Source organism: Sitodiplosis mosellana, unplaced genomic scaffold (assembly GCF_009176505.1).
Source record: "Sitodiplosis mosellana isolate CC-2019 unplaced genomic scaffold, AAFC_SMos_1.0 Smas_scaffold_20, whole genome shotgun sequence".
Classification (NCBI taxonomy): domain Eukaryota; kingdom Metazoa; phylum Arthropoda; class Insecta; order Diptera; family Cecidomyiidae; genus Sitodiplosis; species Sitodiplosis mosellana.
Genome location: NW_022595262.1, coordinates 913,567 through 927,082, shown reverse-complemented (window position 1 = coordinate 927,082; position 13,516 = coordinate 913,567). Strand labels below are relative to the sequence as shown.

The following is a 13,516-nucleotide window of genomic DNA, read 5'->3' as shown; positions in this document are numbered from 1 at the left end:
CGACAAAGGGATTAAAGATAAAATATTATGGAAAAAACTTTTCACCTACTGCAAACGTCGACGATTCGAATGCTATTTGTGACAATGGAAATAAAGCGTATGTTTTGTCAAAATCATAGACTTAAACGACGATTGTTTGGAAATTAAGTTCAAAGAAGAGGTTAATATTTATATGTGGTCTATCAAAGCAGTAGAAGAACTGCAAAAGACGTCGATACGAATGTTATCTCTGCAAGTAATTAGAAAGTGTTTCAGAATTCCATGGAACATGGAAGTTACTAGCAATTTGATGTTTATTCCAATTTCAGGAACATTCATCCAACAAACGGCCTTAAAGCCGATGAAGGTCATTAACACAACATTGCGACGGCGCATGGGGGAAGTACAAGCTAAATTTATTTACTAAAAAAGCTAACAAACATCAATGCTGATTGCCTCGAGCACATTTTCACCTCACAGATCTCTTGAACGTTGCCGACTGTAAATTTTAATATATCTCAAGTCATATCAAAATCACAGACTTAAACGACGATTGTTTGGAAATTACGTTCAAAGAAATAGATTTATAAATGGACTTCTCTCACGAATCGTCATACTGTACACATCGAATGCAAAATATTGGCCATCATCGCATTCGGACATGCAATATCAGCGAGTGTCAAAAACCGCGTTTTAAAAAGGAATTTGCAACGTACTTCAATGAATTAGGTTAGTAAACTGTGTTGATTTCATTCGATTATCATAAGAGATAATTCCAATTTTAACGGTTTTCTCTCATAAAAATTACTGTGAAATTCCTCCTGGAAAAATCATGAAACATCTCTATTGCTATCACACACCAATTAATTCAGTTTATTATCATTCAGGCATCGGAATTACTCTTGATTTGATAAGTGGGGTTGAATATGGACCATATCATAGTGTAAACTGCACTGGAATATCCGGAGAATACGCTTGTGACGCCAAAATCGGCAAAGCTAGACGCCGAGGCGATCACCTCATAATCCATTTAGACCACTACCATGAAGACACCTTCATGGTAAAGGGGTGTGCAATATAGATTTGATGTAGGTTGTTGTTGTAGGTTCCAAAGTTCACCAGCCAACTACTGCTACATATAATCCGAACAATGATGATAACAATGAAAAAGTGTTGTTGTTATTTATTCATAATAGACATTGGATGGATTTTGAACTGTGTATCACTGTTCCCCTCTCTTGGAAAAGTGCACGAAGATAGCAGCAATCGATTGATTAATGATCAACGTGGGTATATAAGGGAATGTTGTTACAGCACAAAGTCATACAACGACTGGTTGCGACCAAGTAAAGAAGTACATAGATCACCTTCCACAGTAAAATGTCTCGAATGGTGATGTCTTCTGGTTGCAACAGGGAGTACCAGCTGCAGAATTAAAAAAATGCAGAGTGGGAAGTTTAGCTGTATCCTTTGATCAATCAATCGTGTTGTTGCAAAATTCGCAAATACATATTGTGTGAGTGAGTGTTATTAAAATTCAATCAATTTTTTCGTGGTGGATTATGTGTGTGTAGTTCTAATCTGTTTGTGTTTTTTTCTCTCCTTGTTTCTTGTGTAGTTTCATTGCTGCTTTCATCAAACTTGAAGTGAAATAGTGGCCAAGATCAATAGCAGCAGATTTAGATTGATAGCTCTAAGTAAAATTTTACAAAATTTGTGTAACTGATTGAATGTTCTACGAAGTATCATGACTGCAAGAATAGTTGTACTATTCTTGCAGTATAGGACTCTATGTTATTCGATCATTCCATTTTTGGAGTGTGTTTGAATTTTCGCCTTTTCCTTCATTAAAATTTGAGTATTCATATTTTCAATATTGTAACGGCACATATATGCCGATTATGCTTATACTTCAATAAAGAACTCAGTCTTAAAGCAGTACTCAAACCGTGCACACGTTCATATCATTTACTCCTTTCAGCGGACCTGCCGCTAACGGTACATAAGGTAGTATCCAATTACATTAAATAGCCTCCCAATTATTCTATATTAGCGAGCCGACACTAAGAGCCACATAAAAACATAGTGAAATAGTGAAAAAAAAACTACAGCTAATAGTCAAAAACAGTCGACGATAATAAGATAATCGATAAAAATTAATCGAATAATAGCAACGAGTTGAACATTTAAAAAAAAATCAAGAGGAAGAACAGTGCAGTATATGTGTAATACGAATAAAGTGCGAAAAAAAACAAAGCAAATGAACATTCCAGTGTGTTATACTGCACTGAAAGCGAAAACGTATATCATCATCACACCTGAAGTCTACAATTAAATCCCATCAAAGCAGTAAAAAAAAGTTGCAAAGGACGTCGTTACGAATGTCATTTGTGCAATAAGTTTAGGTTGGATGAATGAGAGTAATTTTTTATGGTTTTGTTCAACTTAACGAATTAGAAGATTTAGAGTGAATATATTTTCGGATTGAATACTTTTAATTCAAAAAAAGGATTTTTTAAAGAGGGGTTGCGAGTGTGAGCTGTCATTCAGTGACGAAATAATAGAAAATAATTAAATTTTTAATTTTGAAAAAAAGTGACTGTTTTACATTTTTCCACTCACGCATCGGGCAAACTTCGGCGGTAACAAAAGCATCCATCCCCAAATCTGTGATCGCAGACACTGTAAATAAAGAGGAAGAAAAGTTAGTGAAAAATATATAAAACATATAAACATGTGTATGTATTGAGATTTTGAAAGAAAAAAAACTGAAATATCGTTGAATAATTTTTTCGAACAAATCGTTTTTGTATGGTTTTCATCTTCATGTTTGAAAAACTTCACTAGACTAGGGTTATTCGCAGGCTTTGTTATGCGCCAAATCCATCACGCTGAATAAATTCATGCGATAGATTTATGCGATAAATGTGATGCGCTCGCTTTGCGGTGAACGAGGTATGTTGCTTCTCACTACCGCTTAGCGATGCGTTCACTGCAAAGCATGAACGTTCATGCGTGAACAACTGAAGAGCAACAGACTTCGTTCACCGCTTATTCGGATGTTTTTCTTACGTTTTTTCACGAAGATAATACAAGACGAGCGTCAATTGTCTTTAGTACTTTTGTAAAAAACAACAACTTTTTACCAGTCATTAGTAGTGCTGTCCAAACTATTGACCAGTTGGCCACTTGTGACCACGCGAAGAAAAATAGTGGCCACGAGTCACGGAATACATTCCGTTTGAAAATTCTCAGAGCGTGTTATGAGCTAATGTCAGCAGCACTAACTGACGTCAGCTGCTGACGAGTATGCGTTGCGTTATTGTAACGCATCCACAGTACAAAATTCATATTGCTCTCTAGATTTGCCAAGTCAAATTTGAGGATCAGCTTCAATTTTGACTTGGCAAATCTAGAGGGCAATATGAATTTTGTACTGTGGATGCGTTACAATAACGCAACGCATGCTCGTCAGCAGCTGATATCAGCTCTGAAAATTCTTCATTTGCAAAACGAAAACGGCAGAAAGAGCAATAACAGTGGCAATGACAATATAGAATCAATAATATTGAATTTTCGTCACTACGTTATTTTTTTAAAGTAAAAATTTGAAAAATTCTCATAATGCTCTCAGATTATCCTTATTCATAGCGAAATTTATCACATGCATGTTTGTTTCGTTTGATTAATTTTTGTCAATTTTTGAACCTTGTTTGTATATATACAAACAATGTTATAACATTGATGCGGTATTATCACATCTTCTCGATACCTTTGTACCGTTTTGAACTCACTTGGAATTTGATAAATATTTCGTAGATAAACGAAGAAATTGGTTTGCCAAATGAAACGAGTGATAGACGTTTGTTATCTGTTTACAATTTGTTCAGTACTCAGAGATTCTGTACAAAATTCCGTTGTTTGTTCGGTTCCACATACATTTTTGAAGCTTCATTTTCTAGTTTCACACGCCGTAATACATTATCACAACAACATTTCGGCACCCGAGTTGAATAAATTCATAGAAAGTAGAGAATGCTACCCATCCCATTGATTATTGGAAATAAATAATTTTTAATTGGTATTTGCTGTATTTTTTTTTATTCATTCAAAAAACATGACCATTGGTGACCATTGGTTCGATCTCGTGGCTAAAACAAATTGGACAGCAATGACACATACAACGTTGTTCTCCAACAATGCCAAAGACATCCAATCGTTTTCTTTTTATAGTAACGAGAAAAACCCATAAAACGTATTATCCGCTCAACGCTGAATTGTGTCACTTTTGCTCGTAAATTTATTTTGTTTCTCTTGCTCAAAGTTTTCTGTCTGTGGTAGTTATTTTTTTTTATAAGTCTATTTCTCATTTTCACCGTGTCGTTTAAACTATGTTCCACCATTCCAAAATTTATGCTCCATTTTTCGATAATTCAAGTCAATAAATTGTTAATTTTTCCATTTTTAGATTTTCTTTTAAAATTTGCTTGGGAGAATTCGATCGAGATTTTAACGGTCGATATGAGTGATCATGGAATAATCAACACATGGCAATTTTAATATTTCGAGATTTTCGAGAAAAAATACAAGCGTTCTTTGCGTTCAATTTCGTAGAAAAAGTTACACATGTGTTGAACACATTGTGTTGAAAAAAAGAAGATAAAAAACGTAGATTCACATTTCTTGAACAAAATTTGAACATTAAACCATGTATTTTCTAGCCACTCAAAAAATATTTCGTCTATAAAAATATCAGACAGTTTTACAACAAACGTAAAAAGTAAATTTTTTTCAAGTGAATATTCACAATAGTCAAGCTAAAAATGGAAAAAAAAGTTCTCTACATACCTCTTGCATTATTACGCCTTATTAATTCAATGTATCTTCAATTATTCTTTTCTTTTTTTTTAACGTAAAAACAGTCACCACAAAAGAAAACTAAATAAAGTAACGAAAGAATTGCAAAAATATTCTTCTAAGCAATGATAATTTTTTAATTTCTTTTTTTCTGAGCCATCGTGAAAAGTTGTTCACGACTAAACTCTCTGACAGACAACTCACAACTGAAGTCACAATGTGAGCTCTATGGTGTAAGTAATAATGAGTGGCAAAATATGTACGCCTTGTCGATGTGTGTTCGTGTGTGGATACGTTCATATGCGAATATGTGTTCGCAGTAAAGCAGGCTAAAGAGAGTCAGCAAGTGAAGCTTATATATTTGTCTCGTTCATACCTGCTGCTAGGGAATTGAAATACATAGCAGCGGCTTTACCTAGATAAAGAATATGCGGATTTGTAAATCTCCATGTACAATTGTACATTACCGGCAACGCATTACACATGTGTATGTACAGTGTACACGTACAGTGTGTGTGAATGCACATATGGTATTTTTTCGAGATTTTCGATTTTTCTTGCTTTGTTATCTCTTTTACGTTTCTTCGGAACCTATTTCAAATGTGACTATTATTATTCCTTTGGAGAACAACACATATTACAATTCGTTGAAGATTTATCCGTAAACAGCCAAACAGCCAGTATGATTTTAGATGAGTAACAGTTTTTGAGTTTGGATAGGAATAATATCTCAAACGGCAAAAATAATCTACATACACGGACCTAAATAATAAAAATGCCTGAACGATGAAGCAGCAATGTCTTATGAGTTTCAAACTGAACGGAAAAATTATGAAATTACGATCACATATGCGCATTACTTCTTCGCACCGAAAATGTTTGGTGCAATGGAATTCAACACTAAATGACCAAATGCAAATAAATTCGGAAATTCTTATCGCAAACTTCTTCCATTTATTTATTTATTTTTTTAAGAAGCAAAGTCCATGAGTTCAAACTAACGAATGTGCATAAAACATGCACACATGACCCTAATTGCTTCATTTTCACATTTGTTGGTTTTTAACGTTGAATTTAGCATTTTTTATGGTTCATAGAGCCCGTATGACGTTTTCACATTGCAAATGATGGGATTTCAAAATGTTACACATAGTAACAGAATTGTCTGCAGAAGACTCATTTAGAAGAGGTTACTATTCAGGTAGTTAGAGAAGGATGTTGATAAGGTAGACAGGATAATGTGTAATATAAAAACTGAAATACCATGTTTGTATTTTTCTTGTTCCAAACAGTCAAGTCAAACAATTTTTTGTTATTGTAAAAAATGGAAATTGGCTTTTGTTTATTTTCTCGTTTCAACACTATTAACAAAGAAAACATTAGTTTCACTGTTTATTTCGTGAAACACCTAAAATATATGATTTATTTTTAATTCAATGTTAACAATTTATGTCGCCAATTTATCGAATAAATTCACTGTTATTTCATTTAATTGCAATTCCTAACAATAGGCGTCATTTTTTATGTTAATCAGAAGAATTTTTTTTCTTCAAAAATTGCCGACTATAAGCGCATAATAAATGAAATAAATATAATTTAAAACAGATTCAAATATATATTGAACATTGTTCATCCACTTGGATAGCATTGTTAGAAATAATTTTTTGTTTTTTTTGGCTACATTTTAAATGTATGTATATGTTAGAAAATTAGGTAAATAACGAATTGAGCTTATGAATTGTACGCTATCAATGCTCTTTTGAAGGTCCTTAACATAGATCGAGATGTAGAAAAAAGTTTTTAACGTATCATTGGCCACAATTTATAATAAGCTAAGGCAAATACCATGAATCCTATAAGTTTTAGTTTTACTTTTTTTTCTCGAATGATACGCTTTAATGTTATTTTACTATGTAAAAACATATTTTCGCAGAGAATTGGTTCAAAATTGAATTGAATTTCGTTTGTATAACAAAACATGTAATAATTTCATTTCAAATAATTTAACGGCTAGCGAAAAATTTACATTAGTGGTTAATTCTGATCAGTTTTTGAAACTAATTCATTGTGGCCGATAATATCCAACATTTGGAAATAATACTCGACCCGTAAAAAACCATTGAATTTTTTTTTTCAATTTGTCTGTCGACTCGTTTGATGGCTGCGTTTCTGAGCAGATGATTTGCTCTTTTTCTCCCCATAAATGAAGTCCATCAGTTCGTTGTTTGACAAAATGACACGTTCCTTGCTGTTTTCAGTGCGTTTGACAATCAAACCACGCTTACACAAGTAGTACGAATAGATGTTGTTATTTTTTCGTGCTTCCCTTGCGATACTCACCATTTTGCCGTAGAAACGTGTCGTATGCAAATTGATGAAAATTTTTGTCGGCTTTTCATTTGGTGGCAATTTGAACAAATCGTTTGTCCACACATCTCTTGTATGCGCGCTATTTTTCACCATTACCTTGGTTTCGAAGTTCCGAAATTTAACAATCACCTGCTCAATAACACCATTCGTACGATAGATACGAACGATATCACGATGTGATACATTTACCTTCAGCTGTTTGCATAATTTCAAGAACATTTCTGTCAAGTCTTCATTTCTCAAACGAGGGAATCCAAGCACAGAAAGATTGTTGTCCAGCTGATTCTGTTGCTCGAGTTCGGTCATAAGTGATGGCATCGATGAAACTCGGAATGGATTGCGATGTGAGTCGACGGATAGAGAACGTACTTGATCCACTCTGTCGGATGTATTTGATATCACAGATGCCGCACGAGATGTAGCACGGCTGTCCGGCTCTTTGACCTGTCTCTTCTCCATGATTCGGTTGAATTTTCGCTTCATCTTTTCGATTAGAGATGCAATGAATGTGTCAAATTGTTCGCTGTCATCGTAGATTGTGTTCTTGAAATTGTAATTCGTGAGCACGAGTCCATTTCCGAAGACGACCTGTGGATATTAGTTGGACCATATATGTTGATATAGGTATTAGGGAGCATTAATGCCAAAAATTAAATCAGAAAAGGTTCCGTACCTTCGAGTTGAAGAATTGCTTCTTTAATCGTTCCGAAAATTCGAAGCAGTGATAGTTCAATGAGTTTGTGCGATGCTCATCCTTTTCATGAACCACCAAATCGATCAAGTTTTTCGTTTTGAAATCGCATTTTGAGCACGGAAAGTTGTACCGATGACTTTCAATGTGGTGGAAAAATTTCGTGCCATCAACTTTGCATGAACAATGATCGCAAATGACATATCTAGAGCAGAAAAAATGAAACAAAAGAAATAGTCTCAAGTCTCAATGGTTGAAAAAATAAATATGCATCATACATACGCGCTTTGACCATCAAAATATTCGCTAGAGATCGTTTCACCGTTATGTTCTGCCGTTTGATGCACTTCCATTTCATGTTGTGTCTCCAAAATGATGTCGCAACGACCGCATTGTCGTTTCTTGTGAATGTCAATAGCAAACAGTTTTCCCAAAATACCAACCGATAAACGAGCCGGATTGAATAGTGTTGATTGAAATAATCCATCATGTTCAGCTGCAAAGTGAGCAACTATTTCATCGCCGTGGTATTGACATAAGCCACATTTCTTACGGTCAGCTTGTGTAACGACTGCAAATGGCTCGTCTGTGTGATTATCCTGGTGATGCTTAACCATTTCTTGATAATTGCAAACGAAATTACAATAGAAACAAGCCAACGTGCCGGTAACATAAAACCAAAATGGTTTCACATTTTTCAAATCGGTATGGCCTGAAAGCCAATGACCATAAACATCTTCAATTGTTCCGCTATTCGATTCGTTGGCATCGTTTGAATCCGAACAGTGAACACAATAGAATTCCATATCTTCCAAAGATGAAGTTTCCTCTTCTTTACCTGGGCAATAAAGCAAGAAATGAACATTTTTATTGTTTGTCTTACACATAGTACAAAATAAAATTTTAATACCCAAATTATTATCGTCTTTGTTTATTTTCCGTTTTTTGGTATCTCCCTCATTGTTATCGCTGTTGCCTTCACTGTTCGTGTCATGTTTTCTTTTCAGCGTACATCCATCATGAGTTGATTGAGATGATGTCGGACTTGGATTCTCAACTTTTATTTTGACGTGTGAAAAAGAATCGTTTCCATCAGGCGGTTGGCTCACCGTGGACTCTGATGTACGTCTAGAACGAAAGGGATTCGAACTGCTTCCAGTCGCCTCTTTTTTTATATTTTCGATGGGAAATATACCATTTGGCAACTCATCGATATCACTTTTGTGATGTTTTTTTCCAAGGCGTCGGCTAATGTCAACTGGCCGTTGTGCTGTTATGTGCTTGGACTTTTTCGAATGTGTTGATAGTTTTTTCGTCTCATTCCGAACCATTTTCTGTTTGAAATTTTTCTCTAGTTCCTCGGACGGTTCACGAGTACCACGTAACCGTATTCCGGGTCGTTCACTGTCATTGCGGTAATGTACTTGTCCTACGTTTATCAATTCAATGCAACAAAATAAAAAAATAACATCATTAAAAAATTTCATCTTCTATCATTTACCTTGATTACTTCGATGACCTTCCGTGGCCAACGACTCAATCTCAATTCGGTCGTACACTTCACTTAACCTAAAAAAAGTTGTTTGCTTGATTCAATATATGCATTCGATTGGATGAAAATATGCCACAATTGTCCTACCGATTGTTTGTCAGTCGTAAAAATCGTTTTCTGAACTTCCTATCAAACGATGAACCAGATCGCTCAAACTCCTTTTTGATGCGCCACAGCGAAGCTGATGTGTGCCGCTCAATTTTCTCCAGCAAATCATTCAGCTCCACTTTCCAAGCCTTCATTTTTTTTTTATTTCTGCGAATGAATTGAAATTGTGTTCCATAAAAAAGCAAATTGATAATTGAAAATAAAATGAAAATTGCACAAAAATGACGAAAAAAGTGTATTTCATGAAATAAATATAACTTTATTAATGAGCATAATGTTTAGCATTTGACTGTGGCATCGGAAGCCATTTTATGTATGTGTGACTCTGATTTTGCATATGATATTTCACTTGATGTTTTATGCACAATATTTCCACAATTTTCACATACATTTTAAACCTTTGCTTATTCAAAACGTGAACTGAAGACACGGGATCAAGTGGAAATTAGATTTTTTGCTCGCACTTTATTTCTTTATTCTGCGGAATTAATTTTATTGTAATTATTTGACACAGTGTAAATATGGTTAAGCCGCTACACAAGGGTTTGAATACAAATGATTGATATGGCAGTATCTGTCAACTATGTCTACGAATGTAAATGTATTGGCGCATATAACATGACACAAGTAGTTTCCGACGCATGCACAACAGAAGATGAGTGAAAAGATTCTTTTGTGTGGTTAGGTTTTGTATATGAAAAACTTATGATTCTTGCACACTCATAATTGCCGATGCTTTTGATGTCTGTATTAACGTCTTCGCAAATGTCATTGCACTTTGGTCAACAATTAGTTGATGATATCAACTTGAATCTGATTTACGCTTTGATATCAATAAATCTAATGACAGAAGATTATTTAAAAAAAAACAACAATTGAAAATCATGATTAGGACAATTATTAAATCCATTTGTGTTTATTTTTTTTCATTTTGAAAAGTATCAGTACAAACAATCAAGGAAAATAGGCTTCAAAATGAAAATATTCCAATGGGAATTTGGTGCACTTCAAATTTGCGCTTATTTCGGAGCTAAAATTAATTTTTGTTTTATTGATAAATGAGATTGGATCAAGTTTGGTATTGAAAGCCTGATGCATTGTTTTTTTTTTTTTATTTCAGATCACGTTGGCTGTGTCGTTCCTTTTTAATTTTCAGCAAAGAATCGATGAATGAGTCAAATTGCTTGCTATCGTCGTACTTTGTATTCAACATATTTCGCTTTGTGAGCATCAAGCCATTCCCAAAAACGACTAAAGTCTTGAGATAATCTCGTTTCAAGCGATTCTTAAACTGAATGCATCGATATTCGAAGCTGTCGATCAAACCGTGTGTGTTGTCATGTTTGACGAGCTCTATCATGTCAATTGTGGTGAAATCGCAACGATGACATTTGAAATTGAACACATGATTTTCGATATGGCCCAAATACAAATTCCGATCAACTTTTAAATGGCAGACACCGCACACTAGATGACTGTGATTATCGTAAAATTCCTTAACAGTCATTTTGGTTGTTTTGTGACATTTGCTGTGGTGGTCTCGTAGATCACGTTCCGTTTCATAGACTATGTTACAATTGCCACATTTTTGCTTCTTGTGCACTTTACTCTCGAGATGTTTTTCCAATACTGTGCCGCCCAACTGATGGGGAGTGTAGAAACTGCGGAGTTTGCGAAGAGACAGTGTTTTCAACACCACTCTATGCATAGTATGAAAGTGAGCAATGATGCCCGAACCATAATATGGACACAGTGCGCATTTCTTGTAATCATTTTGATTAACGATGACAAATGGCTCAGCACGATGACACTCCTTGTGATGTTTGATCAATTCGTGGTAGGTTGCAATTGTTTTGCCATTGCAATGATAGCAGGCGGCGTACTCAATCACAAAATACTGGAACGGCTTTGCTGGTTCTGTATGATATGATAACCAATGTGAATAAACGTCTTTGGGGGCGTTGAACGATTCAATCCAATGGTTTACATCGTGGCAATGTGCGCAACGGTACTTGATTGTCTCGGTGATTTGTTCGGAGTTCTTCGGTTGACATTCTTTGAGACAAAGAGAAATATAATTAGTTGTTTCGATAATTTATTCATTGTACAAATCAACGTTACCTTCTGTCATCATTTTTGACGAATTTTCAGTTGTGTTTCGATTTTGGGCCGATTTTACTTTTGTACTACTTCCATTGTCCATTGGAGTTTTGTCACTTTTCTTCATTGATACGCCACTAATCGAGAGTGACCCAGATTTATCCTTGGTTATTGTCACCTGTTGGCTCATGCCGGCCGGCGATTGCTCAAGCACTGCCGTAATTGTCATCTGAGATTTCTTGGCACATTTTTTGGCCGCGCGGCGAGAAAGTTTTGTTGGTCCAGTCTTCGTGCATGATGCACTCTTCGATGACATTTCCACACTAACAACGAGCGACGACTCATCGTCATTGTTATCATTCTTTATATTTGTAACATTCACATCGATGACTGGCTTTCCGCCACCATCTTTGCCGAATACATCGGACGTACATCGTTGCAATAAGTCAATGATTTGTTGTTTATTCTTCATTTTTTTGCTGTTCTGCATTTCTTTGGGCACCATTTTTTCCTTGATCAACTTCTTTGCGGCTTCAGTAAATTCAGCCAGTTCTTTTTCGTAGTTTTCGTTCAAAGTTTCATTACCCCCCTGGTCTTTGTCCATTTCAAAGTTTGCATGGAATCGATCAAATGTCTGGCCCAAACTGAAATGTCAATGAATTTCGATCAATTTAGAACACAACAACTTGTGTTGAGATTAGAATTTTCAATCGAAAATTAACCTTTACCTATCCATAATCAACTTGATGAACGCATCGCCATCGATGCTGAATCCAGATTGAACACACTTCCGGCAAAATTGCATAAACGTTGCTGCTGTTTCTCTCTGAAATTTATCTACCACATGACGCACACACTTTTCCCATTCGGTATTACTTTGATCTGGATCTGAAACAATATAGATTGTCAAAAGAATGTTTGACGTTTCAATGCGATGCAAATTATGAAAGAATTTCGTAACGATTTATATTATGGAGCGGTCTAAGAAATTCTGACAATATTTTTAATTTGCAAGAGCAAAAGATGACAAAGCAAGCAACTATTTAGAGAGTGATAATCCAAAATATTATTGTTACATTGTCAATGAATGGGCGCCAATGTGACAGATAGTTTGATTTCAAACAGAACATGGTTTTGGCGCTTCATTCGGGGAATTGTGAAATAATTTAATTAAAGTTATGAAATAAAGTTGGTTTTTTTGCTTATTAGATGCAAACATCTCCTATCCATACTTTCAATCACACAAACACGACATTTTTCAGTGGACATTTGCATGATGCACTTTATTATTCAATCTTACCCTTTACGTTCATTTCACAATTTTGTTTTTACTTTTTTCCGCTACAATTTTACAGCTTTTATTCCAATGCTTTTCCAATTATTTTAGTCAAATTTTTATACAAATAATAAAGTCTTCAAAATGTCATTATTCTCTTTACAAACACAATACTTCGCTAACAATATATCATGTGGTCGCAATCGAACTGCGAGCTACTGTCATCGGCTATTGAAACACAATTACCTTGTAGCTGCGAGATATAGTCACAGAGCGTGAGTGGCGAAATAGTTGAGATGAAGTGGTACGAAAGAAATTCAGCAGACGCTTACGTCAAAAAGCACCGTTAGAGCACAACAATAAAACATAGGCCATTTGCATTGAAACTTAAACGCACATCACAATACATGTGCACCCAATTTTTGATTTACATTCAATGGGATAACATCGACTTTTACTGAATTTTTTTTTCTTTTTCAAAATAAAAAATAGACACAAAGCACATTTTTACTGCTTTTTAAAGGCTCATTACGGATCCTCCTTTAAAATTTACAAATCGCCAATAAAAATGACAAAACGGCAA

The 13,516-nt window shown here is 35.0% G+C and overlaps 2 protein-coding genes across 3 annotated transcripts; both read right to left on the bottom strand.

The window, feature by feature from the left end:
• Positions 1 to 6,219: 6,219 nt before the first annotated feature.
• On the bottom strand, positions 6,220 to 10,383 carry LOC129568480 (uncharacterized). 2 transcript variants are annotated; one of them, XM_055446428.1, is made up of 8 exons: positions 9,947 to 10,383; positions 9,537 to 9,704; positions 9,399 to 9,466; positions 8,808 to 9,326; positions 8,451 to 8,735; positions 8,180 to 8,393; positions 7,880 to 8,102; positions 6,220 to 7,794 (listed from the first exon to the last, which is right to left on the bottom strand). In XM_055446428.1, exons 2-8 carry the CDS (start codon positions 9,689 to 9,691, stop codon positions 6,970 to 6,972), a joined length of 2,289 nt encoding a protein of 762 aa, XP_055302403.1. In that variant the 5' UTR covers positions 9,692 to 9,704; positions 9,947 to 10,383; the 3' UTR covers positions 6,220 to 6,969. The 2 variants fall into 2 exon arrangements, with proteins under 2 accessions (XP_055302403.1, XP_055302402.1); XM_055446427.1 differs by having other exon boundaries at positions 8,180 to 8,735; positions 9,947 to 10,382.
• Positions 10,384 to 10,439: 56 nt separating this feature from the next.
• Positions 10,440 to 13,236, bottom strand: LOC129568481 (uncharacterized). Its single transcript, XM_055446429.1, has 4 exons — positions 12,958 to 13,236; positions 12,386 to 12,545; positions 11,679 to 12,301; positions 10,440 to 11,612 (listed from the first exon to the last, which is right to left on the bottom strand). The coding sequence occupies exons 1-4, from the start codon at positions 12,968 to 12,970 to the stop codon at positions 10,669 to 10,671; spliced, it is 1,740 nt and encodes a 579-aa protein (XP_055302404.1). The 5' UTR covers positions 12,971 to 13,236; the 3' UTR covers positions 10,440 to 10,668.
• Between the last annotated feature and the right edge of the window lie 280 nt (positions 13,237 to 13,516).